We start from the raw sequence: 27288 nt of genomic DNA, 5'->3' as shown, positions 1-27288 counted from the left end.
TTCGAACCTTTTTGACTACTGCTTTGATATCAAAGAGATTATGTTCCTATAAAAGTGCAACTGCAAGTATATTGTTCGTGTTTAATTATTTCTTATGACGTAAATGAGACACTGACGTTGAAATTGAAAGTCACTGCGAAGACACATTTGTGGACGCACATATTAGAAAAAATACAGCGTTATTCTAAATGTTTTTAGGTCGTAGGGTCTTGTGGAATTTGTTGCCTACATTTCTGAGTGTACCTATTTTATTTGAACATTAATTGATATATTTATTTAGTTTAAATTAAACAGTGCTATAATACAAAATTTTCAAATGAAAAGCTCTAATTGTCCAGCATTCTGTTCCAAAAATTATGACCATAGTCTTCTGAGCTGTTTGATTTCCGCTGCTCTTCTCCATGTCTCTCCTCATATCCTGTCCTGTGTGGTTGAGCGACATTCTGTCAAAGATTTGACAGGTCGTTAGATACCTAATGAAGCAAAAATTTGTCTATTAATCCATTAAAAACATTAGTTCAATTATTTCACATAAGTTCATCTGAGACATTACGTATCTGACTTCTATAAAAATCGGTGGTAATTGTGGTAGAAACGCAAATTTGTGGATTTTCTTTGCACAAAAATTCAAATCTAATCTGAATAAGATGATAACCATCGCTAACAGTAAGTTAATATTTCAAGGTAGAACTTGTTGTTAGTTGTGTTGACATTATAACATAGGAATGTTATATCATACATAAAATGCTCCATAGTTTGAGAACCACTGTATTACTGTGTTTAATTATAGCTCTGTAATGCTTTATGAAACTTAAATACAACGTTATATATAATTATACCTGTAGCTGGAATTTCAAAGTCTACATACCTCACCTGTCTCTTTTGTCTGTTTAGTAAAATTATTGTGTTCATGGTTTCAAATCACTGCAAAGACATTTTGCGGTAATCGAAATTATTATAAAATTTATTATAAGGTTTTATAGATTCTGTGTGTAGCTGTTTTATTTGAATACCAGTTTCTTGCTGTCATAAAAAGAGGGAACATTCTGAGTTATAAGTTCTTAAAATTAAGGTAATTGTAAACTTTTGAGCATTTAATAAGCTTGTATGCAAAGAATAAATGCAAACTTTGCATTTAAAAGCTACGCAATGACATTTATCGCAAGTGATAATAATTTATCACTTCGATCGAGAAACAAAATTCCACCCCTGTTTCGATATCGTCTACGTCGTAAAACTCAGAAATCTTGGAGCGCACTATACTGTAATTTTATTTTCGAGTGCGTTTTGTTCGGTGTTAGATAATCAGATCCAGTAACAATGGCTTAAATATGATTTTATTGGTAGCGACAAAATTGATGCCTGTGATTCCGGGTAAATAAGGACTCTGTGGTCATAATTACTTGTTTGTTTTCTATTCTGACATGGCTCTCAAGTTCTGTTGTTGTATACTCTTCAGAATCTAGACATCGTTGGTCTACGGTGATGGGGCTAACTGAATCTTTTATGTGAACCTCTACATATCTCATTCCAACTTTTTCGTTCGTGCGTAATTAACTGAACCTCTTCTATTCATATCCCCTTTGTCGACCTTTCGTTCTTCTTTTTATTGTTTTGGTTTCGAACAGTTTTCTCACTATGTTATTGCTTCTATTTTCTCTTCTACTGCTTTTATTTTTAAATTCTCTCTATGCATGTTGTGTTTCTGATTATATTTCTTAGTTTCTATTTTTCTTATAAATCACATTTCCAAAGCTGCCGTTTTCGCTTTTTTTGCTTCTTTCATTGCTTCTAGAGTTTTTCAAATAACTTGCTTATTATTCTCTCAAAATTCTTCTCTATGTTTAAAAAATCACTTCATGCTTTTTCCACCGTTTTCTTTATTTGTCTCTTTAGAAATGCTACGTCGTTTATTCCTTTTATGTTTCTAACTATACCTCGCCTAGAGCCTCCTTCATCATTCCTCGTAATGTCTTATCTGCAATTCTCGTCTTAATTTTTCCTGTTGTACTGATTAATGTGATTCTTCTCTTGGTATAATATGATTTGTTATTACTTTTTTTTAATGTACTTAAGTGTTATAATCCAGGGGCGGCTGGTGGCAGGAGGCACAAGGGCACGTGTCGTCCCAAAATTACAACGTTTACGAACACACTGGACATCTCAAAATAGTAGTTTCATTATATAAAAAATTATCCTGAAATTTGTGTCATAACTCATAATTACCAAAATTAATTTTTTAATCTCGCTTCATTTATATAAAATCTATCAAAACTTACATCTGCAGATGTTGTGTCTTGGATATATATGTTGTTGGTGAAATGCTGATAAAAGCGGAGACCAAATCACGACTCATTTAGGCGTTTTGTTTACTCAGTTGCCTTGGAAACCGTGCGTCTAGTCGTTGTATTTGCTAGAAACAGGTCCTGCTTGAACAGTGACCACTGGCAGTAACTCAATTGCGGGATTTCATTTTCATTCTGTGCGAGTGAAATTGTTTGATGTTTTAAATAAAAATAATGAATTCAGTTGAATATTTAATAAAAAGTAGTCCTCTGCCTTACGACGGTAAAATTTCAGGGAAAAATTTAGGGAGAACCACACCCGATTTATTAATAAAAAAAAGTGTTCATGGCAAAACGAGAGACTTTCGTATGATAAATTTTCGTGGATGTGCGGTTGTGAAAAAAAAATTGTATTGTTTTGTATGTCTCCTCACTAATGACTTAAAACCATCGCCCAGGATTAATTATAGCATTATAGAAGTGCGAATTATTTGCGTCATTTAGTAATACAGACATTCGGAAACAACTAGACACCGCCTATACTAACAATAAAAGAGTCGACAAAAATTGCCATATATTTATTAGTATTACACCGGTTGATAATGTGGATAAAATTTTGTGGAGTGTTCGACTTTGGTTTACGTGGACAAAACGAAAGTAGAGAATCACAAAATCCAGGTATGACTTGTATTTTTATGAATTCTTAAATTATGTGAAAAAATCAGATGTTTCAACATCACACCATCAGTGTAAAATTTTGACAGAAGCCGAAAAGGTATGTGGACAAGTACTTTTTTACTTCCATTGTATATATTTTTGTATTTATTTCCTCTACACAATTTCGTTTATTAATTGGTAATAACAGCCCGTTTTATATCTTCATATAACTCATCAATCAAATTGTGTCCTCCCATTTCAACAGGTCACGCGCCGCCACTGTTATAATCCCAGTTTGCCAACCGCTGGTTACTATTTTCTTTCATTCTCCATTTACTATCGTTTTGAATATGGCAGTTTTTAACAGGACTTTTATCATGTCGGTTGTTATTGTGTCTCATATCTTAGCAAGCAAATTGTTTCCTCTTGTGGTACTTTTCCTCTCATTTCATCTATTTTCTCGCACATTACATCTTTTGCTTCTAATAACTCCAACTTTCCATGATCTTATCTTCTTTTGTATTACCTTTCGTTTTCTTATCTTTGATATTTGTTAGAGAAGTCTTCTGTGGCATGTTTTTTAGGATTGCAAAGAACAGTTTTTGACTGTTATTATTATGAACTGCATTTTCATCTTTTCGCCGAAGTTTTGTTTCATATTTCTGCTTGTAATTTTTGCAATTTTGTAATTTCTCTCACCGATAATTAACTTGAGATTTCCCCATTTGTTTTCCATGTTCCTTTCCTAGCCTTTATTTTTCAGTAGCTTTTCAATATTTGTTTTTAATTTCCCTTGTTTGTTTGTTCCTCAGCTTTCGCATTTGATTTTTTCTTTATTACCCTTCTCTTTTCTTCTAAATTTCTGCTGTGCTGCTTAAACCTCATTATCAGAAGAAAATGATTGCTTGCTATATATGTCCCCTTTCTCACTTTTAATTTTTTACTTTTTCCCAAGCTCCTTTGTTTACAAGGAAATAATCGATCACTGATTTTTCGTTTCTGCTAGTTACTTGTCTTATTACTTTATTTGTCTCTTTTTTAGTAGAATATGTATTTCTGACTTTTTTCCCATTTTTGTCTAAGCATCTTTCAATTCCTTCGTTCTTATTCGCAACCCTACCGGTTGGTTTCCACATCACAGTTTTTTGTTACTTCTAATTACTCCTTCGCGTAGTTTTTCGAAGAAACAATTGTTACATTCTTTTCTTGAGTCTTCGTTTAGTCTATAGGTGACTATTATTGTTTGTGTATTGTATATGTCCATTGTTCACGTTTCAGTATTTTCCCACTCTCAGCATTATTCTTTCATTTATAAAGTTTTTTTTCACATATTTCATTTTGTCTTCATTGACTGTCATTACTGTATCCAGTATCCATTTGGTAACTTCTTTAGTCCTTTGTTTTTCTTTTTCGTTTTCGTAATCACAACATAATGCATTTTCGCATTTTGTAGCACTGGCTCTTTTCTTATATGATTTTTCGTGTTCCAAGTTCTAAATTGAATGTATTATGACGTTTCTGTGCTCAGCTTTGTGTTCTCATTTTTTATTATCATTGAGATAATAACCTTGAGCCAATCACGACGAAGATTATTTATGAGTGTTTTTCTGTTAATATATTTAGTCCATCAATTTGATGAAGTCTTTTTACTATGTTGTTAAATACATTACATTATATTTTTAAATATACGTTATGATATACTTCAATTTTTGACATTGCTTATAAACTTTAATTTTTTTTTTTTAACTCGCTATGTACAATAATTGAACTTCTTTTATTTTCTATAAAAAGGTACAAAGAAGAACTTTGATTTTCTGGTACCTATACCTACTACAACAGCCACTATGTATAATCCATATTATAACATTATTTTAACATAGCACGTAAAGATTATCTTAAACATAACGACATTACAAACGATTATTTAGTAACATTTATAACTTGTGAGCATTTAACCAAACTTCACCCTCTGCCGCCAAAACAAAAGAATGCACTTGCATGGTCAGCGGCTCCTTCGTTTTTTCATTTACAGTAAACTTGTAATTCTTCAACAGAGCCGTCAAACCTACTTTAGTCTGCATCAAACCGAAGCGCATACCTTAAAATTAATTCGTTTCATTAAAAAAAAAATTGAAAACTTGGTAATGTATACCTATACAAAGCCTTGGCCCTTCCCCAAACGGAATGTGAGCATAATGATGCCTCAATTTTTTATTCTCTTCAGTAAATCTGTCAGGATCGAACTTGTCCGGATCCGGGTAGTACTGCTCGTCGCGGTGAATACCAAGAACTGGAATTATAACCGCCGTCCCTTTTTCAATGGTAATATTTTGATCCGGTATCTTATAGTCGTTAACGCATTTTCTTGTAAGGAAAGGTACTGGAGGGTACTTCCTCAAAGTTTCTGCAAAACTTGGATTTTTAAACGTTTTTAAATTTGACAGACCTACCTTCAGTCACTTGATTCATGTACTTCATGTCTTGAATTGCTTCGTATGTGATTTTACCGTTATGTTTGGCCAAAATGCTATTAATTTCATCTCTGAGCTTCTGCTGCAAGTCTTGATTTTTGGAAAGCTCATATAGGACGAAAGTCATTGTGGTAGACGAGGTTTCGAACCCAGCTAAAAAGAAGACGAAACACTGTGCAGCAACTTCCTCTAGCGTCAGGGTTTTGCCATCATGCTTATAACCGTCGTCTTCCAATCTGTTATTTTTCAAATCGATCAACAGCTGCATAAAATCTTTCCTGGTATAGTTGTTTTTCTCCCTATATTCAACCGTGTCTTTCACAACCTTCATAAAGAAAGTCGCAATGTCCTTGGGGACGGTCTTTACTCCAATAGCTCGAGCAAACTCGGGGAAACTCGTCGATATGGCTCGCCGCAAAGCTCTCAGTTTGGTGGTACTGAAAATCCGTTTGCCGTATTCACGGAACGGTGAATTCTCTTGCTCGAACGTCTTAAGTTCGAGACCAAAAGCACAAGAACCGATAATGTCCGTAGTGAAACATCCCAGTACCTCTTTAATGTCAATAGGACTTTTCGTCTCACAGTCTGACTGAATTTTATTTAACAGTCTGTCTTCACAGTCCACAAGAGTTTGGAACATCATCTTCATCTTTCCGGACGTGAAAGTCGGAGTTAGTTTCGTACGCAGGTTTTTCCATTTTGGGCCTCCAATAGCGAATAGGTGGGCACTCAGAGGGTCGTCTTTCTCATTGTAGTACATACCACGGTCCACAAAATGGTGAAAGTCTTTAGTCATGATGTTTCTGACGTAGTCTAAATCAACAACGAAGTACGCCGGAGACACCAGAAAGTAAATTCCCCCGTGTTTCCAGCTTTTCTTCTTCATTTCGTTGTAGATTTTTTGAATTGTCACTCCAAGGTGTTCTTTGCGTCGAACGGGGCTGGATAAGTTGCCATAAGGAATTCTTGGCTTCAAGTATGACAAGTTTCTTCGTTTCCAATACTGGTACGACCATTTGTAGTAACCGATCAAGATCACGGTTAATGCGACGAATACACCGACTAAGTTTTGCACTACATTGTCTGAGAGCATTTCGAAGTCTGGCTCACTACTGCTCTAGGTCAAAGAGATTATGTTCTTATAACTTTACAACTGCTAAATCATTACCTTGTGTAATTATGACTCGCTAATTGTTTCGTGGGAAGTAAAGAAGACGAAATTTACGTATGAATACATTTGCAAATTGAAACTCAAACTTTGTTGGTTTTGTCTTCTCAGTACGTATCGTATTCGCGGCTTAAAATCACTGCTAAATCTAATAGCGAGTTGAGACTGTAATAAAGAATAATGTCTGGTTAAGTGAAGCAGTTGGTAAATAATGACCCCCTCTTTGACCTTGTTTTTTAACCAGTACTACTTTTAATTAAGTACTTATATAATAAATGGTTTAGCGTTTCAACGAATTTTAAAATTTTTCTTTCTTATAAACTAGTTATTTTTTTTTTGTGGAATTGAGTGTTAGGAGTACTATTTCTGGATTTACTTCAGACAGTTCCATCTGTCCGTATCTGACAAACAATTTTGTACTATACTAGGGCATTCTGAACACGGCGATATCAAAAACTTGTTACATTCGTCTCAAAAGATTATTAAGAAAATATTATTTGAAATATACCGTATTCGTCGTTTTTTTGAGTTCTTACTTCTACAATATCGAGAAAATCGCGGACTCTTCTGTTGAAGGGAGCAATTTCGGTACTGTTTGAAGCTTTGTTCTATTAATAACTTTCCTTATGTATTTATAATATCTTAATCAGAGTATCTAGAATGTTTCCTTGTTCACTAACCTCACAGTGGATTAATTTAGATGGTTACTTACTTTTTGTCGATTTTAGATATTTTACAGTAATATTTTCGGGATCATGTCCACCACATCATATTTTAGAAAACACTGGAATAATATTGCCCACAATATCTATCTTCACGTTACAGTTCTGGTTTACACACGGATAACCAATGACGCCCCTTATCTTAAGTTGTTTGTGTCTATAGAATTTAAAATGTTGATAATATATTAACTTCTTTCCCATTTGATCAAACACTTCTTGTAAGGGGCCAGCACGAAATAATTCACTGCGTGCAATGATGTAATGCTACAATTTGATTGCTACCTGCAAAATGTCCTGTATTCGTTCCCCAAGTGATGGGCTGCTTATGTTTCATTTTTGCTATAACCTTATCGTGTTTAACTTGCATTAGTTGAATTTCGTTTTCCTTTAATTCCAATTGCTACTGGTGAATTTTTCGCAGTTGCAAGAGCTGATTGTCTCTATTGGATAATTTTAATTCTAATAATTGGTTTCCCCGCACTTGCGTGCGTAATTTGAATAATACTAATTCCTCTGTCATCTGAGTCAAATTACATGTATTATTTTTACTCACTTATTTAATTACTTACGTTAAATTTCTCTCATCAGCAGAATCGTGGAGGCGGCTAACATCATGGTCGATAGCCCGCAAGATTAATTAGAAAAAAAAAACAAGACAAAAAATTACGCCATTAAGTCGTCAAATTAAGTTATATGAAATTAAAATAATACTCCTATACATTAATAGTTTGTGATGTTGGGTGCCTACCATTCAAACCAATAATATTCTTAAATAATTATGGAATCCATAGATTTTAAATCTGAAAATTATTTTGTATCAATGGGTTTCTATATTCTAAAAATGTATATTTTTTTGTCTGAATGACGGGTCCCGAAAATTATGAAGTATCAAATAATTTTTATTATTAGCTACTGAATTTTTTACTAGAATTCGTTTAATATACCTCTAAAAACAGGGCAAAGCTTTTTAAAAATGTTACTTTTTAAAAACTAGCTTAAAAATGGGGCAAAATCCTTGAAATATTTGCTTTAAAACAGTCAAACATTTTTGAAAATACTTTTAAATATACCTTTGCAAACAGGAGAAAGTGTTTTTTTATAGAAATTTGCTTGTTAAATATATCTTTAAAAACAGGGCAAAATCTTTGAAATACTCATTCAAATCAAACTAATTTCTGCGTGACATTCTTTCGATGTATGAACATAAATAAACAATGGAGATTTAGATTGCTATTACCTAGTGCTGAAGGACATTTTATCCCGTTACTTATGTGCTTTTAATACATTCTACATTGTCCGTACGGCACAGGGGCTGCTGGGGTGTTATTTATGGCGCCGAAAAACGTCAAATCAAATTTTATAGTAAGTATATAAAAAAATATAAATATATATTATATATTGTCCACTTCATATGCTCCCAAATTAACGCTGCAAATAAAATTCACTCAGCTCTTGAAATATCGGGTGCAATTTTAGTAATATTACCAGTCCAATGTTTGTATTTTTCGTACAAAAATGCATTTTACCATTGTAAACTGAAATTTCCGAGCTACAACATTAAGACAATATTGCGGCTCTAGATCTTGCAAGCAAAATTGCGGCTTGCTAATGTCATATGGTATTTGTCATTTTCAGATACAGCAGTACAAAAAAATATTTCAATTAGTTTAGGAACATCAACCAAAATGACAACAATAAATTCAACTTTTTTTCTTCACATCGGACTTATTATCCTGTCATAAGATTCATAATCAATAGAAATGCACCTTACGCCCATAATAATACAGTGTTTCTCTAAATGATTCTAGGGTCGAAGGAGATCATGGAAGCGTGCCGTCTGTCACTTTATAAGTATTTTACTAAATGCCAATGAACTCACAACAAATACCACACGCATCTGTATAACTGGTTGCCGAAATACTTCATACCTTATGTTATTAAAGAATAAAACTTAAGTACAATAAAAATAAACAAACTTATTGCGAGTAAACATCACAGTAAATGTTTCTTATTTTCAAAAATGTTCTGCAACATCCCTTCCTCAAAACTTTGGATCCATTGTTCAATTCATGGTGCAACAGGAACTCCTGACGGCTGAGACAATCTTGACAAATCTGTCGATTACATCTCTAATGTAGGCCTTTAACAATAACAACACGGAAATTTTCCGTTACAGGAAACTATATACAGGGCTTTTATAAATGATTCTAAGGGCGTAGTTGGCCATGGATTTCAAAAATCCCGCTTCGCGGACATTTGTAACATGTCATTTCAAGTCGTCGTTTTAATTGTCTTAATGTTTTTCAAGTGCGAATTACACTCATTCTCGTTGATCTAAGCTCAAAACAACACAACGGTCATTTTCAGAACTCTTGGTGGTTGCGTACGAAAATTTTCTTTTTTGCCAGGAAGCGAAGACTGTGAAAATGGTCTATTCTGTTGAACAAAACACTTTCATCGTAATGTCTTGTTATCACAATGGGACTTCGTAAACGAAGAGTGAGTATATTCTGTAACCGCTTGTAGGCAAGAATATCTGGCCAAATACCGTGATTTAATAATTCAAAAAACATGGTTACAGCAGAGATAACAGAGATATGACAGCTTTTGAATGCTCCATAAGAAATGCATGGGAGCGAAGTGAACACAGAATTTGACGTAAAGGACGGTTGGGGGCGCAACATTTGTGGTGGTAAACCTGATGTCCTAACATGTATGTTAAATGTTACTAAATATATTACTAGTAAAAGTGACATAACGAACGAACAACACGAACTCTGAGATAACCTCAATTAAATATGATGCGATGGTTTCAAATTATAAAAGAAAAGTCATGTTAACTGCATATGTATGTATGTATTTATTACAGTTACATACATTTTAACAAACAATATACTATTGGTAAGTACAGGAATAGTTCTATAAAAATAACATCGATAAGTAAACCGATGATTTTCTACACCTATAATTAATTATTAATCGATGGAACTGGCAAATGCTCTATAAATGGGAAAAAATGATTAATTTCCTCTGTTTTTTAGGTTGCTTTTGTAGTTCCCTATTATGGAATTTCAATGTATAAAATATACGTAATCGCACAAATAATGACAAAAGGTAATCAAGGGGGAGATTACTACATGGATGCTATTAAGGCCAGCTGATTTTTAAGTTGTCTAGGAACTTGAAGCAAAAGTGTATTATGTTCAAATGAACTACTGAAGGCATTTTCTAATTGTTCAATGTAATATGAAAACTGTTCATACGGAACATTAAGATTGCCATAAGATAAAGTTTCAGAATTGTGGGCTTGGAAACGACAATAATGTAGTCTCTAGAATTTCTGCCACATGCATTTGTATATTCATAGCATATCTGAGAAGAGTGTTTTAAGCATGCATCCACTGAGTATCCACATATTTATCGTAAGATATTTTGTTCAGCTAAATCAAACTCTTTGTACTCTATCCTATCTATTTTTAGGGCATTATGAGGTGGTTGGGAATTATTAATTATGGTGGGGATGTTGTACCTCTCACTTAAATTGGAAATATCTTGATTAGCAGATAAGAATTGTGGTGTGATCAAATGATTAAAACAGGACTTGCGTTCGTGGTGTATTTATTTTTTATGTTGTCGGTTCAGTAGATAAGGGAAGAGTGTTAGAGTCTGTGATTTTGAAAATGAAAAGACAGGTTGGTAGAGAGCGGTGAAACGGTTGTGTCGAAAGAGTTCTTAGAAGGTACTCGAAATCTTCGAAGGATAAGAATTATTGGGAAGGGTGAACAAAAGATAAGTTTTACGACATGCAGGTGGACGAAGAGAAAGTTTCAGGGTGATAGTGGTTGGAAGTCAATAAATACAGACTATATACAAATATTACATGTTGCACAATTTTGTGGGATTTGTTAGCCCCCACAAAATGTTGCTAAATCAAAAGCACAATTACCAGTTGGGTTGTGCTGCATATATTTTATACAGAACAATAGCTTGTATTTGCTTATATTCTAATAAAGTGTGATGTAAATAACTATTAATAATATGAGGAAAAAAATAATTTTATTAACACCCGCACAGAACTAAAAGTGACTAAAGTCATCTTCGCAATGGAAAGGTAACATTCAATATTACAACTGTATCTGTACCCCTTAAAGTGTCGTCCTTGAATTTCAACGTTAGATTGTAATAACAATCGTCTAATGGGCTAGAGGGTGCTTTTATTATTATCCTCGCTATAAAATTGTACAGTTTGTGTTGTGTATGCACATTTTAGAGTTTTAAAGGATAAGAAAAGTTAATACAAGCATTTTGAGTAATTTAATGTTTTTTTTTTTATCCATTTACTATTAATCAGGATGTAAACATTACAAAAGCACCAACAAATGTTAGATATAATACAATCATTTTTCGAATAAACTTAATGATTGTAATTTTTTTAATCTTGTCTTTTTCCATTTATGAGGAACCTAGTATTTTTGGAAGAAAGATTAACCACATTTGGTATATTCTTACGATTGGTAATATCCCTGGTAATCAAATAGCCGCGCTACGAAAGTTTCACTCAAATTTAAATAGCGCGCCCGAAAGTGACGGTTTGGGGCGCAGTACATAAGGACTATTGTCGCTTAATTTTGCGAGCTGTCATATCTCTATTATCTCTGGTTACAGGCTCACATTAGAGATGTAATCAACAGATTTGTTCGAACTGGCAGTATCAACAAAAAGGAAGCTCGTGGAAGATTTCATCTGAGGAAATTGTTGATGATTTGAGACGATTTGAGCAGAATTGAACAGTTGAACAACGGTTCCAAAGGATAGACCAAAGGATGTTACAGAACATTTTTGAAATTAAAAAGAGAGTGAACATGTACCTTGAACAAAATGATGAACATTTTCAACATTTACTGTGATGTTTAACCGAAATAAATTTGTTTATTTTTATCGTAATGAATTAGTTTTATTTTTTAAAAACATATGAAGCGTTTAGGCAACCAGTTATACACATGTATGATCTTTGTCATGCGTCCTTGGGCACTTAGTACGGATCTCCGTACAGTTAAATCTGAGAGACAAGACCTACTGCGACCCTATAATCATTTATAGAAAGCCTGTATTAAAAAATATGTAAGCGGTACATAAGACTTCGCCCAGGAAATTGTGTAGCTCTTTCTTTTTTATCAACTATGTCAACGGGAATTGCACTTAAAACAAGGTGATGTTCAAACCAACCAAAAAAGTATCGATTAAAATAAAAATTAAGCAAAACCGGAGCCATTAAACTACAGCAAGGAAGCGTTAAAAATCAATTTATTTCAACTTAAAACAAACAAAAAAAACAAATTATACATATTATTTAGTGATAGCCATGAGTTCATAATCCATATTTCTTGTTGCTACAAAATTCTTTCTTACATTGTGTTTATTCTTTCTGCATTAAGCCAAACTTCTCCTTCCACTGACAAAACAAGACTGTTTGGTTTATAAATAAGCGGCTGCTTTGTCTTTTCGTTAAGACTAAATTTGAAATTTCTGATCAACGAAACTAATCCCATCTTTGACTGTAACAGACCAAACCGCATTCCTACAAAAAAAGTACACAATATTAATTTCTTAACACATGTATATTTCTTACCGATACAATTGCGAGGCCCGTCTCCGAAAGGAAGATGGGCATAGTGGTGTCTTGACTTTCTATTTTCATCACTAAACCTTTCAGGATCAAATTTTTCAGGATTCGGGTAGTAGTCTTTATCATAATGTATCCCCAGCACTGATATCAAAACAGGAGTACCTTCTTCGATGACAGCATCTTGATTTTCCACTTTGTAGTCTTTAGTACATTTGCGATTGAGTGTTGGTACTGGTGGGTGCATTCGAAATGTTTCTGAAGCAAGGTATATATGTAATTCGATGTTTGTGATTATTCAACACTTACCATCAATGACTTGAGTCAGGTATTTTATATCCTGAATGGAATCGTAAGTGATGTTGTTTTGATGTTTGGCCAGAACTTCATTGATTTCACTTCTGAGTTTTTCTTGAATGTTTGGGTTCTTGGATAACTCGTACAAAGCGAAAGTCATCAATGTGGAAGACGTTTCAAATCCTGCTGCAAAGAAAACGATAGCTTGGGAAGCAATTTCGTTCATTGTTAAAGGTTTTCCGTCATGAGCGCCAGATTCTGGGGGTGCTTTGTTCTTTAAATTTATTAACAGTTGCATGAAGTCGTTCCTGGTGTAGTTATTTTTTTCTCTATACCCAACAGTATCTTCAACTATATTCATAATGAACTTCGACGTCTCTTTTCTACCAGCAGAAATATTTAAAGAAGTCGCCAATTTTGGAAACGTTCTGATGAACATGATTTTGAACATTTGTAGCTTGCTCACTGTAAACAGTTGTCGCCCAAATTCTCGGAAAGCCGAATCTTCATCCTCCAGCGCTTTAAACTCCAAACCAAAGGCGCAAGTCCCGATGATGTTTGTGGTGAAACAAGCTAAAACTTCCTTTATGTCTATGGGTTGGTTTTTGAGACTTTCTTTCTCCAATCGTTTTTGTAAACCCTCTTGACACTCTGCCATTACGCTGAACATCATCTTCATCTTTCCAGAAGTAAAAGTCGGTGTCAACTTGGCCCTCAAATTTCTCCATTTGGCCCCCTTGAGGTTAAGAAGATGTTCATGCAGTGGTTCTTTCTCATTAGCGAAGGTATTTCGGTCTACGAAGTGCTGGAAGTCCTTGGTCATCACGTTTTTGACAAGATCCAAATCTATGGGAAAATAGTTCGGTTTGTTGAAGACGTACAGGCCACCGTGTTTCCAGCCTCTGGTTTTCATTTCATCATAGATTTTTTTTATTGTGACGCCGGAAAATTCTTTACTGCGTAGAGGGTTTTTGATGTTGCCAAACGGAATCTGAGGCTGTAGGTAGGGGACGTTGCGCTTGTGCCAGTACTGGTACGACCATTTGAAGTAACCTATTAGAATCACTAAGAAGGTGATCACTAAGGATATACAGTCACCGGTTATTGACTTTGTGATAAACATCGTTGTTGCAATAATTTTGGTATACTAAAGAGAAGTAAATTAAGATCACACAGTTTTATAACATTGATAACAATCGCAATCTCTTATTGGAATTATTTCTTACGTATTATGTATACTGAATAAACAATGAGAACTCTATTTTTTTGTTTGTAATCTAATCTTAAATAATGAAAGTAAAGTCAAGAGCATTTAGCGATTAGGTTTTAATTTGTAGCCAGATTTTTAGTAGCTCCATACTTCCGCCATAGTCGACAAAATTGTTTCAAAGGGACTAAAAAACATATCCTTTGCCTTGTGAAGCGTTACAAGCGTCACGTGTATAGCAGGTGGTGTTTGTTTGTTTAGTAAAGGTTTGCCGGCAAAAAATCTTTACGAGAAAACTCATGATAACATTTTCGTTATGTAATTCATGTTTTTGGAAAACTTAATTTTGTTGTTTTTAATACAGCATTCTTAATTGGAAGGTTACTCAGCCCTAGAACTTGAGGTGCCTACAGATCTTGCTACGAAGTTTTGAATATTTGTTCTAAAACGGAAAGTTGTTTAACCCATCACATATACTATTTAAAAACATGCGCAATAATTTGATAAACAAACAGTTTCTCTTAAATATTCAGACCTTCATCATTCCTTTACGAAAGATACAGTTTGTTTTCAATATTTGAGACAGCTACTTGAAACTAATAAAAAAGAATTTAAGGTAAATTATGAATCACTGTAATTATCAAACTTAGAAAGATAAGATTTTACACTTGTGATTGTGAAGAATGTCGAGATTTTTACGCACGTTGTTGATTTCTTTACTCTTTACTACTAAAATTTAAAATTTGTCACCACACCATCGTAATAACTTGTGTATTACCATGCAGTTACTTTAAATAAAATACCTGTTTTTTTTGTGACATGTCTATAATGCAGTCATTTTAATTATTTAAGTTCTTCAAGTTACAATATTTTGGAATACAAGGTAAACTGGAGAGCCATGGATTTTTGAAGATTTGTCTTGTTAGTTTACCGTCAATTTGAAAATTTGAGTTGAAAGTGCAACGATAAAGGGCAAACTTCATATCTATCTTACTGCTTTCTCGGCATACATAGATTCAATTAAAAAAAACACACTGATTGTGCGTTGCGATTTAAAAACAGAACATTTTTTATTACACAACTTAAAAATCTGTAGAACTCTGGTATTCGATAACTAATGTTATAGTTATTTATTATTTAGATAGAACTTCCCTCGCTCCTGAAGTACCGTCAAATAAACATCTTCGAAAAATTATAAAATTTTATTTTGAGAATTTTATTTTTTACGGTAATTCACATTAAAACAAAGTTATGTGTGGACTGTTAAAGTACAGATAAATAAGCACGATATGCGTAATTGCGTATGGTTCAAGTGAGCTTTTCCATAATAAAATTTTGTATGATGTCACCAACATTTTAGGAAAGATACATATTCATATTACATATCTGAAGGACTCCAAAAAAATGGTAAAAGAAATCCCTGAAGCAAATTTTTGAAAACATTAAACTTCAAAATTGAAAAACTGACTTGGTAATTTTGATATGTTTTAATGTGAATTTAATAGACAGTCTAAAATTCGGATAAATATTGGATGATGTTGTGGATCGTATTATTATCAAATGAAAGAGTAATTAGTTAACTGTCTATTAGATATGCAGTTCATTAAAATAAATTAGAATTGGGAAACTACTTCTTCAACTGTGAAATTTTTATTTTCGAAAGTTTGGTGCGAGTTTTTCAGGACCTTCTTAGAAACGAACCATCCAGCATATACGTTCTTGATTTGATCAATAAAATATGTTGTCTCATTCATTTTTTGTGAATCACCCTGTATAAGTAACTTTAAAAAATACGAATGCACTATAAACCATAAGTATACAGTTATATTTTATTATTATTAATACAAAAATAAGGATAGCGGTAAAACAAATACAACTAAGTGACATTTTTAATAATAAAAGAAAAAAAGCTGCACTCCTAAATAACACTAAACTTATAAGTTGAATGCGTCGAATCTGTTCAAGCAGTTAATACTAGGAGAATTAACAATTGTACCAGGAAGGCTGTTCCATTGGTTCACCACATGGTTTACAAGAAAATTTGAGCGAGACCTGGAAGAAGTTCTTTCTTTGATCAAATTTAACTCATATCTCCTGAGTCTATCACTGATATTCAAATGATACATGTACGCTAAGTTCGTTCCTATGATATTATGCAGTACTTTGAAAGTGAAAATTTCGTCGCCACGAGATCTTCTGTTGGCTATGGTATCCAATCCATACATTTCAAGCTGTTCATCTCCATACTGGACTGCAGTACTCTAAAATTGGTCGAACATAAGTTATATAGAACTTTTTCATTAGTGCAATATTTAATAAGACAAATGTTCAGCTTATCAAATACAGTTGAAGGTTGGCTTTGTTACAAATGTTTGCAATATAAGAAGACCATTCTAACTTGTTTGTAACAGTTACACCTTGGTCACAGTGTGACGTTTCTTCCTTTAGGCGATGGTTACCTAACCAGGTTTTGCACCATTGATGGATTTTATTTATATCTTCCTGAATGTTGTCGTGATTACTTGAGTGATCGTAGATTTTTCAATCGTCAGCGAAAAAGGAAGATTTGGAAGAGATGAGTTTGAGAAGGTCGGCAATGTATATGATAAAAAGAAGCGGTCCTAGGACACTACCCTGGGGAACCCCACTTGTGACAGGCCTTAAAATAGAAAAAGTCTGTCCCACACGTACTTTAAATGATCTTGTTGACAGATAAGCCTCGATCCAACTTAAAAGTGTTCCGGTTACTCCGTATGATCTAAGTTTGAGAAGTCTTCTTTTGGGAATTCTGTCGAATGCCCTCGAAAAGTCTAAGTATATGACGTCAACAGGGATACGACTTTCGAAGGCTTTAGGTGGGAGTTATTCGGCAAAATTTTGAGATGGCGTCATTAATTTGTTAGAAGAGAATAAACGGATAAATTTTGATCAACGATTTTTCATGGTTACTGTAAAACGTTTTTAAGATTTCAGAGTGTTTGGTTTTACAAGTTTCAAAGTTAAATTGCAACATTTTACAAAATTTTTTTTTTTTGACAAACGTCTGGCTGTTTAGAATAAAAACTCAATACGGGTTCATAAACCGCAAGAGCAGGAGTAGGTTATTTCATAAAACTTAAAAACGTTTACTCTTGTAACTTTCTGAAATGACGTCATTCCATTGTTGGTGGGAATGGCTAGACAAATTTTGGTTAGCGTTTTACTATCTGCACGATTTTTTTAACATAGATGTAGAATTTGATAATAATCGGTTTAGTAGTTTCGAAAATTATATGGCTAATAAAATTCGAGAGTGGGAGACGGAAACGCGAGACATACTTTTTCGTACTCTAGGGGTCAAGAAACGTGAAGAAAACATTAAAGTACCCACTCGTTGGATGAACATTCGCTTAAGCTCGAAAAGTAAAAAGTCAATGTAAAATGGAAATTTCGGTAATCTGCAGAACGGCACTTCCTAATATTTCTGCTAAAAGTGATTCTTTTCTTTTCTATATAAAATATGCTTTGTGCGAACATATTATTGCTATTGGAAGACGCCTTTTTATTAGCAATAAAGCTCAAACATATATATTCTGGTAGAATTAGCAATAATTAATTATTAATTCTCTTTGACATTGTTGTTCCTAACACGCACAACATAATACAAACATACCACACCAAAATTTCAATTACACCTTTAGTTATCTCGCCAATTTACGTGTAGTACCAAGTAGTTTAGTTGAGAATTTGAAATACTTATTTAGACTTAAATGATGAATTGTCAAAATGGAACAAGTTTTCGTTAGGAACATGTCATATTGGTCGTAAGTTTCTCAAACAGTCTGATAATGTTAGTCAAAATAGGTTAGCACCAGTAGGTCTGAGTAGTGTGGGTCACTTTTGCAGTGATGCGCCAATAAATGAACGGTAGTTACTATAAGCTCTTGGAGATTAATCTAATCAATGCATATCATTACATGGTCTTAGTACCCGTCATGAGAGAAGTCTTGCCTAAATGCCGGTCATTTTCGAGTCAGTGGTGTGTCCTAATTGTAAGCTCAGATTTTTATGAATTGTTCACGATTTTGATGATGCTTATTTAAATGGAATAAATTTAAAACATATTTTTGTATTATACCTGCATCATAATCCTTGATTAAAACACGCAAGATGCGTGCGCAATCGGGCATTTAAAGCACTAGTGTTTTAAAGTCGTCTAGGCAACAATAAATATTATCAATAAGAGAGTGGGTACTAATTATTCAAATAAATATAAAAATTACAATTATTATTGTTTGAAACTTGAAACCTTGCCGTTTTAAGCTGATTACTATTTGTTAATTGAAACCTAATAATAACTTCTGCATTTTCACTGTTTGGTTGAAAGTCCAGGTGTTGATGAAGTTGATTTATCAAAGTAACAGATGTGTTAAGAACACCAGCAATGCGTTTGGAAACAACTATTTTGTTTGAAGTGGATTCTTCAATATAGCCACTAACCACGCTCGAAAATTTCCACCCTACTTGACGTTTCAGTTCATCCACGCTCATTCCATTGTTTGCCATGATCGTAGCCGAACTTCGTCTAAAAGCTTGACCGGTGTATTTCCTAGCGTCTGGGAGATTCAGAAAACAGGCTACATGAAAAGGACATTTTCCAAAAGTATTAATTCCAACGACTTGCTTCATGCATTTTCCATTGGCATACTTCAACAACAATAGCATTGATTAACATATTTAAATGTGTTTTAAGTTGGTACTGACTTTCAAAAACAAGAACGTATCATCTGGGGCTTCGGTAAAAAATGTACGTAACTTTTCTTCTGGAGATATTAACGATTTTTTGCTCATAGCCTTTGTTAATTCCTTTCATAAACGCATGAAGTCATTCCGCAAAAATCATAACATTTTGTAGAATACTGGAGTTTTTTTATTATTTTAATCATTGTAATTTCATCAATGTTTTTTTTTAATCTATCTTACTAGCTTGTAAAAACCTGAAGATGACTTCAATATGTAATAAAGTCGAAACATGTCGTTATCAATCAGCCTCCTAATGAAAAACTTCGCACGTTCAAGAGGCGGAAAACAAACTCAAATCATCAGAATTTTATGTAATGATGAGCATACTGATGCCTTGACTTTCTATTTTCTTCACAAAGTCTTTCAGGATTCGAAGAGTACTCTTTGTCATAGTGTATCTTCGGCACTAACATGAAAACAATGGTACATTCTTCGATGATAACATCTTGATTTTCTAATCCTTAAAACATTTGCGATTGTGTTGGTATTGGTGGGTGCATTTGCAATATTTCTGAAACAGACAATGTAATTCCTGTGTTTGTGATTATTAGAGAGCAGATTTCTAGGTTTAATGCTTTTTGTGAAAAATGTAAGCACTTCAAAATTTTTTTATATGTGTAACTATGATACAATTTGGAGTCATTTGACACATTTTCTTTTATGCTTATTTGCTTTTTTTTCAATTTTATGCATATAAAACTTATATGCTTATTTAATGCTTTTTTCGACGAATATGAGTTTTAATGCATATTTTGTTGAAATGCCGGCCTTGTCGGGATGACAAATACTTATTAGTTAGCCGTATCGTAGCGTATGCATTTTACCTGGACTTGACCATTGAAGTACACTTACTCAAGACCCTTTCTGTGAATAGGTTTCGGTCTTTTGGGTAATAAAATTTTATTATAAGATTTGAAAAATACTCCATAGATTTTATGACTTTAAATCCTTACTTCCGTTGATAATGAATTAAAGCTTTTAACCAGATGTTCTTTTTCGGCATTTTGCGGCAAGACCGTTGAAGATTTTCTAGAAAAAAGGATTATTGTACCCAACTACCTACCTTAAAATTTTTCTAATGGAAACTTTTAAGTAAATGAACCGTTTATTTCACAACCATCAGTCTATCGCATCTGTCGCAGTACAGTGTTATACGTGGTACTCCCTTGTAACATGTTGAGTTCTTTTTGGTAATATTACTAATATTTTAAAAGAATGCCGAAAGTAAAATCGACGCCGGATGAGTGGGTAAGGGATTTTCCAGAATTAAAATTAGAAAACAACAAAATATTCTGCAGAGCTTGTGTGAAAACCGTAAGCCCACTATTTTTTTTTATCTATTTTCCTTTGTTAATCCTGTTTATCTACGTTGTTTTAGATTCAAAGTGATAAAAATATAACGTGACGCAACATGTCAGAACGACTCTTCATGTAGAAAGGAAGAAAATGTTTGAAGTTTCTAAAATTAAACAGCAGACCATACATGAATCTGTTCCATCTACTTCCACAAAAGATGAGCAGTTTCAGTTTAATTTCGATTTGTGTAAAATGATGATCCAGTCCAATATACCTTTAAAAAAATTGGAGAAAGGCCCTCTTCAAGAATTCGTTGAAAAACACTGCAATCGAAATATTCCGGTTGAAAGTACTCTGCGAAAAAATTATGTAGGGCCAGTGTTTCAGCAAGTTTACAACGAAATTAAACATCGCATTGGAGATAATTATTAATGGTTCGCTGTCGATGAAACAACCGATAGTCGTTGAAGATACGTGTCAAGTTTAATTGTTACTAAATTAGTGGCAAATGGTAAAAAGAATTTTGTTAAAGCCCCGCTAAGAGTGCAACATTTTAAGGAAAAATTTCCAAACATACCATTGCCCCCGAGCCGATTATAACAAGGTGGGAAACATGGTTAGCGAAGATTCTTCTCAGTCGATTAAAGATTGCATAAATATTTTGGAAAACAAAGATTTGCGACAAGATATAGCTTATCTAAGAAGCAATTATCAATTCGTATGTGAGGTAATAGAAAAGTTAGAAAAACCCAACATGTTGTTAGTAGATGCCATAAACTTAGTGAAAGAATTTAAACAACAAGCAAACGCAGTAAGGGGTGATATTGGTACTAGAGTATCTCAAAAACTTGACGAAGTGTTAAATAAAAATGCAGGTTTCGGTGTTCTTTCCGACGTTGCTCGTGTTTTACAAGGCCAGAAGGTGGAAAATTTGGAGTTAGATTCAACATTAGTTGCAAAATTCAAATTTGCGCCAACAACCAGTATGGATGTTGAACGCACATTCTCCAATTTTAAACACATTTTAAATGATCGGCGAAAAAATTTTACAGTGGACAACTTGGAACATATTAGCATGTTTGCGCAAAACAGTTTCTTATGCAGTTTACCTTATGCTTACACTTATAATTTATAATTATAGTTATAAGCATAATTGTAACAGTTATGCTGACGGTTTAGGACCTTACATTGGCAAGCAGAACTGACTTTCTGACACGTAAATTAATTAATTTTGCACATGAATTATTTAGAAATTTTGGCAACTTGTGGCAATATAGAAGATGTTCAGAACTACTCAGTGTATCAGTTAATACAAAAAGAGTTTCTTTTTCAGTTGCGACATAATTAGAGTTCTAAATGACACTGATTGACATTGTAAAAAAATTATGTTGTTGTCAATATAAGATGTAACGATTATGAGTGTTATAATTGTAAGACATAAGTTATAAGGGTAAGTGTAAGCATAAGAAAAAAATTATAAGAAAATGTTTTGCGCAAACACGCTATTACAATCATAAATTGTTTTAAAGAAAAGTGAAGTACGTGTGTAAAATATAAAGTCTAGGATTATTGTAATAATATTTTATCCAAAGTTCTAAGAAGTGTTCTTTGATTTGTAATATGATTATGTTTTTAATGCTTTTTTGCTTAAAATAAAACTTTTTTATTGAAAATGTGCTTATTTAAGCGCTTATTCTTAATTTTTTTGTGCTTATAAATCCGCTCTCTAGTGAATATTGAACACTTGCCGTCAATAACTTGCGTTTAGATACTTTATATCTTGCATGGAAGTGATGTTATTTGATGTTTGGTACCATTTCGCTAATTTCTTTAATTTTTGGGTTTTTTGCTAACTCGTCAGAACAAAAGTCATCAAAGTTGAAGATGTTTCAAACCCTGTTGCAAAGAAAACGAGAGCTTTTTGAGAGCGATCTCATTCATTGTTAGCCGTTTTTCGTCATGGTGTAAAAAAAAAACTTAAAAACATCAGCTGATTAAAATTGCTAATTGTCTCTATATTCTATAATATTTTCGAACGCATTTGTGAGCAAGAATTCTTTTGATACTAAGTTGGTTGAGATTTCTCATAATCTTGAAACTGTTGTAGAAACCAAGTGTCGCGTTTGAAAAATGTAGAGAAGATTGACAACTCTATGTAAATTTATTCACCCTACATAAATAATATAAAATACTCTTCATATTTTTGTAAGACCTGTATCAAGCCACGGTAACTAAAAAGTCTTCGACAACCTTCCAAATCTCCATCTTTAAATATAGCCAACCTGTTACAATATATAGGCTATTACGTTTAAACAAAATACAAATAAATTTGTGTCTAACTTTCAAACAAAATCCCTCACAGATTATTTTGAGATTTCTATTTAGTTTCTAAACTAGTGACCGTAAGCAACCAAATATTAGGCATCGCAGTCTTATCCTCGTACTATATATTCAGGTCAAGAAATATACTAAATTTTGCAACTGTATTTTCAAATAAGTGTAAAAACACAATAATAACCAGCAGTTTGGAGGAAAAACGGCAGAAAAACCACATTACCTCCAAAAGTAATAATTTATAAAATTATTCAAATGTCATGAAAATATAAACAAAAGGAACAATTATATTAAACCATTCAGTGCAAAAATGTTAAATTTTTTGAGCGTTCAACCATATTTCGCCTTCTGCCGCCAGCACAATACTATTTTGTTTATATCTTAGAGGTTCTTGCGTTTTCTTGTTAATAGTGAATTTATAATTCTGTATTAAACAAACCAAACCCAGTTTTGACTGAAGCAAGCCAAAACGCATTCCTAAAAAAAATTGTTAAATACAAAATAACATTTTTACATAATCGTACCAATGCAATTCCTGGGACCTTCACCGAAAGGCAGATAAGCAAAGTTATGTCTTGAATTCTTATTTTCATCATTGAAACGTTCGGGATCAAACTGACTAGCATTCGGATAATATTCTTCATCGTAATGTATTCCCAGTACTGGAATCATGATGCCTTTACCCTTCTCGATCACGAGATCTTCACCCGGAACTTTATAATCCTTCACGCATGTCCTGTTAAGAAAAGCTGCCGGGGGATGTTTTCTTAAAGTTTCTAGAACGAGGTGTGTATTTTTGGAAATTGTCACAACTGGTATTTACCATCAATCACCTGACTTAAGTACTTCATGTCTTGGATTGAGTCATAGATGATTTGTTTATCATGGTTATCCAACACCGAATTAATCTCGGCTCTCAATTTTTCTTGTATGTCTTGATGGTTGGCAAGCTCATAGAGCGCGAAAGACATCAGAGTTGACGAGGTTTCAAAGCCTGCTCCAAAGAAAACGAAACACTGGGACGCCACTTCGTCCATTGTTAGAGGTTTCTCATCAGGGTCCGATGGGTTATTCTTTAATTTCATCATCAGTTGCAAAAAATCGTTCCTATTGTAGTTATTTTTCTCTCGGTACTCTATGGTGTCCTCAACTGTTTTTAGTATAAAGTCAGCCACGTCCATACGTATCGTTGAAAGGTTCAAAAATTTAGCAACCTTAGGAAACGCCATACCAAAAATTCGCTTAAACATGACAAACTTAGTTTCGACAAATATTTGCTTCCCATACTTTCTGAACTCGGAATCTTCGTCTTCTAGGGCTTTGCATTCCAAACCAAAGGCACAAGACCCGATGATGTTTGTAGTAAATCTTGCTAAAACGTCTTTAATGTCGATAGGTTTGTTCTTCAAACATTCTTCCTGCATTTTCATTAGTAGATCGTTTTGGCACTCTGCCATCACCTGGAACATCATCTTCATTTTCCCCGAAGTGAAAGTCGGTGTCAGTTTCGTCCTCATACTTTTCCATTCGCTGCCCGTTAGATTGGCGAGATGCGCTTGCAGAGGGTCTCTTCTGTTTACGTAAAAGTCGCGGTCGACGAAGTAGTGGAAATCCTTCGTCATGATGTTCCTTATGTAGTCTAAATCGATCGGAAAGTAGACGCATCTGTTGAACATGTAGATACCAGCATGTTTCGAACGATTTCGTTTCATTTTATCGTAGATCTTTTTCATGGCGACGCCTAAGTTTTCATTACCTATGACGGAACTGGTTATGTTGCCAAAAGGAATTTGCGGCGGCAGATATGGGATGTTGTGTCTTTGCCAATATTGGTATGTCCATTTCCAGTAGGTGATAAATAGGGCTGCAAGAGTTACGAACAGAGCGATTAAATCTGTGATTATAGAGTTGGTGATAAACATGTTTAAGCCGAGAATATTTTCACTTGACTGAGCGATAACCATGATACTGCGCTGCTTTTTATTTGGTAGAGTGGCAAAAATTGATACGTCGTCACTAAGATTACGCAGCACAATTTTTAAGTTAACGCAACGTAATTTTCGGCAGCAGTCTCTTTTTTCCATTCAACTAGTTCGCGTCTCACGCGTTGATTTAATTTTATTTTATTTTATTTATTGCAGTTAATTTATTCGTGCTTGTGTGTTCTACGGTGTTAGATTTATGCTAATGCTTTGTTCTCACAGTGTAATCCTATTACGAATTAGAAATGGAACTGAAAGAAGACACTACTGTTTTCAAGCGAAATTTATAATTATATTTTTCTCATACGTGTTATTGTAATATGTGTTTAAAAAAGAGACAAAAACTTTCAAACAAAGCTCGTGAACTAAAAGAAGTTTCCTAGGTAGTCTGATATTATGTAAAACAATTAGGACTACAATTTAAACTTATTTTCAAATAAACGTTGTTTTTTTTTCATAATTAGATTTTAAAAACGAAACACCGAGCGATGAAATCCGTGAATGAACTTAATGAACGTGATTACGCGGAGAAATTTCGTATTCGGCACATGGAGAGGCGTGACGCTGCAGAACGATTTATATGATAGAGTAGCAAAAGTACGCCACTGAGATTACCTGGCATAATTTTTAAATACACGCAACTCAATTTCCTGCACCAGTATATTTTTCTCTGTTTAACTAGTTCAAATCTAGCTGTGTCTCTACCCATTATGCTCCTCTTTTTTCCGTTTTTCCATTTGGCCTCTCCATGTACTTGTTTTTAAATGTTCTCGACCTCAAACGTTTGTCTTACATGTTGTTTTTCCATATTCATGTTCACGAATATCATGTAGACACTAAAACGCTAATCAAAATTTGGCTTATCATCCCCACCAACAATTTGATAACATCCCCCCAATAACCAACTGTATAAAAATTAACATTTTCACCAATTACCACGCAAAATGCAGCAAAAATTTTAAAACTTGCATTAAAATACACTTAACATAAAATAATTTTGCATATTATCCCAGCTTTACTAATAATACAGGTTATCTCTATCTGTACTCCAGATTACACATTCCTCGTGAACTAAAAAAAATTGTTTTCAAATAATCATAGTATTCGTGAATATGGAGCTCGTAATGAATGTGTCTACGCGGAGAAAGTTTGCCCTCGACTGATGGATCAGCATGACGCTGCAGTGGACAGTGATAGACTAGCAAAAGTTCGCCACTACGATTACTCAGCATTATTTTTAAATAAATCATGATCATTTTATATTTATATTTTTCAAAGCACAGAACCCTACTATGGTGCTACCAAATTTTTAACACCTGAACAATTGCCTAAAAGCAAAGTATGCAAATTAATACATATTACATACAAAAAAAAAATGGGATTCGTAACGCGCATGGACTTTTCAAACGAGTTCCATAGTATCTACATACTATAAAATCAAATTTAGTGGTTGTGTTAAAAATTTCCTGCACTACAAAATTCTGGGCCCAATAGATTCCACATTCCTCGTGAACTGGAAAAATTGTCCAACGTAGTCTGACTTGCGTAACTGATTGAGGATTACAATTTAAACTTGTTCCATATAAACGCATTGTTTTTCTCAGAGTTAGATTTTGAATATTTGAAAACGGAACATCAATGTATTTATACGAAATGAGCGATGAAGTACATGAATATGGAGCTGGTAATGAACGTACTTACACGCCGAATCATTTTACTCGACTGATGGATAAGGATGACAGCACGATTTATCTGGTACAGTGGCAAAAGTGCGCCAGTAAGATTACGCAGCATGATCTTTAAATGAACGCAATTACTTTGCTACAGTAGTATGCTTTCCTCGTTTAACCAGTTCACATCTACGTGAGTTTCTCCCCATGATGATCCTCTTTTTACTTCCGGAGCGTGGGTACCTAAGCAGCGAATGGCTGCTTTAATTAACCAACGGAAAAACATTTTTTGCCACTGTCTCAGTACATACGTAACTTGAACTGTTTATTATATTTATACTTTGACAGAATTCCACTATTAGCATATTCCTATAACAAGAATCTGCGTTAAAAAAAATTAAACTTCATTGATTTTGTCTCGTCCAAACAGAGGAGAGGACTAATTTAATTAAGTCGCAAAATTATTATTTTTGAATTATTAAATGTAGGTATGCGCGACTTTCCTGCATTCTTACATTTTTTGAGACAATAAGACGAATCCTTCTTGATTGAAACAAAAAAGCTGTGAACCTGCCTGCGTTGAGTATTGAACCCGAGACCTCCCACCAATGAAGCTAATGCACTACCACTATAACAAAGCTGAGCGAGCTGATCATTCTTTTACGTGTTAAAAGTTTTCCGTTTTATTTCATTTTTTTTTATGAGCTTTGTAGCACGGATTGTTCTGGTGAAGAAATCTACAACTGCTGAAATTAAAAATTATTCTTAAATGCCAAAATCTATTTATAAGAGAA

At 33.7% G+C, this 27288-nt stretch overlaps 3 protein-coding genes and 1 long non-coding RNA gene across 8 annotated transcripts; 1 reads left to right on the top strand and 3 right to left on the bottom strand.

Moving 5' to 3' along the window:
* Window positions 1-4697: 4697 nt before the first annotated feature.
* On the bottom strand, window positions 4698-7429 carry LOC135142047 (cytochrome P450 6a2-like). Of its 5 annotated transcripts, none has more exons than XM_064073696.1 (5): window positions 7294-7429; window positions 6582-7236; window positions 5393-6530; window positions 5095-5346; window positions 4698-5040 (listed from the first exon to the last, which is right to left on the bottom strand). In XM_064073696.1, exons 3-5 carry the CDS (start codon window positions 6504-6506, stop codon window positions 4877-4879), a joined length of 1530 nt encoding a protein of 509 aa, XP_063929766.1. In that variant the 5' UTR covers window positions 6507-6530; window positions 6582-7236; window positions 7294-7429; the 3' UTR covers window positions 4698-4876. The 5 variants fall into 5 exon arrangements, with proteins under 5 accessions (XP_063929766.1, XP_063929765.1, XP_063929763.1 ...); XM_064073695.1 differs by having other exon boundaries at window positions 5393-6525; XM_064073693.1 differs by having other exon boundaries at window positions 5393-6746; window positions 7090-7236.
* A 2461-nt stretch (window positions 7430-9890) lies between these two features.
* LOC135141984 (uncharacterized) lies at window positions 9891-11331 on the top strand. The gene is made up of 3 exons (XR_010282454.1): window positions 9891-10204; window positions 10345-10725; window positions 10784-11331. It is a non-coding gene; the product is annotated as an uncharacterized LOC135141984 (long non-coding RNA).
* A 1259-nt stretch (window positions 11332-12590) lies between these two features.
* On the bottom strand, window positions 12591-14373 carry LOC135142078 (probable cytochrome P450 6a21). The gene is made up of 3 exons (XM_064073738.1): window positions 13236-14373; window positions 12933-13184; window positions 12591-12881 (listed from the first exon to the last, which is right to left on the bottom strand). The coding sequence occupies exons 1-3, from the start codon at window positions 14344-14346 to the stop codon at window positions 12709-12711; spliced, it is 1536 nt and encodes a 511-aa protein (XP_063929808.1). The 5' UTR covers window positions 14347-14373; the 3' UTR covers window positions 12591-12708.
* Window positions 14374-23013: 8640 nt separating this feature from the next.
* Window positions 23014-24792, bottom strand: LOC135142289 (probable cytochrome P450 6a13). The gene is made up of 3 exons (XM_064073975.1): window positions 23666-24792; window positions 23367-23618; window positions 23014-23319 (listed from the first exon to the last, which is right to left on the bottom strand). The coding sequence occupies exons 1-3, from the start codon at window positions 24762-24764 to the stop codon at window positions 23156-23158; spliced, it is 1515 nt and encodes a 504-aa protein (XP_063930045.1). The 5' UTR covers window positions 24765-24792; the 3' UTR covers window positions 23014-23155.
* Window positions 24793-27288: the final 2496 nt, after the last annotated feature.

The sequence above is a fragment of the Zophobas morio genome, unplaced genomic scaffold, assembly GCF_036711695.1.
Source record: "Zophobas morio isolate AGI-343-1 ecotype UQ-CSIRO unplaced genomic scaffold, CSIRO_AGI_Zmor_V1 ptg000046l, whole genome shotgun sequence".
Lineage (NCBI taxonomy): Eukaryota > Metazoa > Arthropoda > Insecta > Coleoptera > Tenebrionidae > Zophobas > Zophobas morio.
Note: the sequence above shows the minus strand (reverse complement) of the source record. Positions and strands in the feature narration are given on the sequence as shown.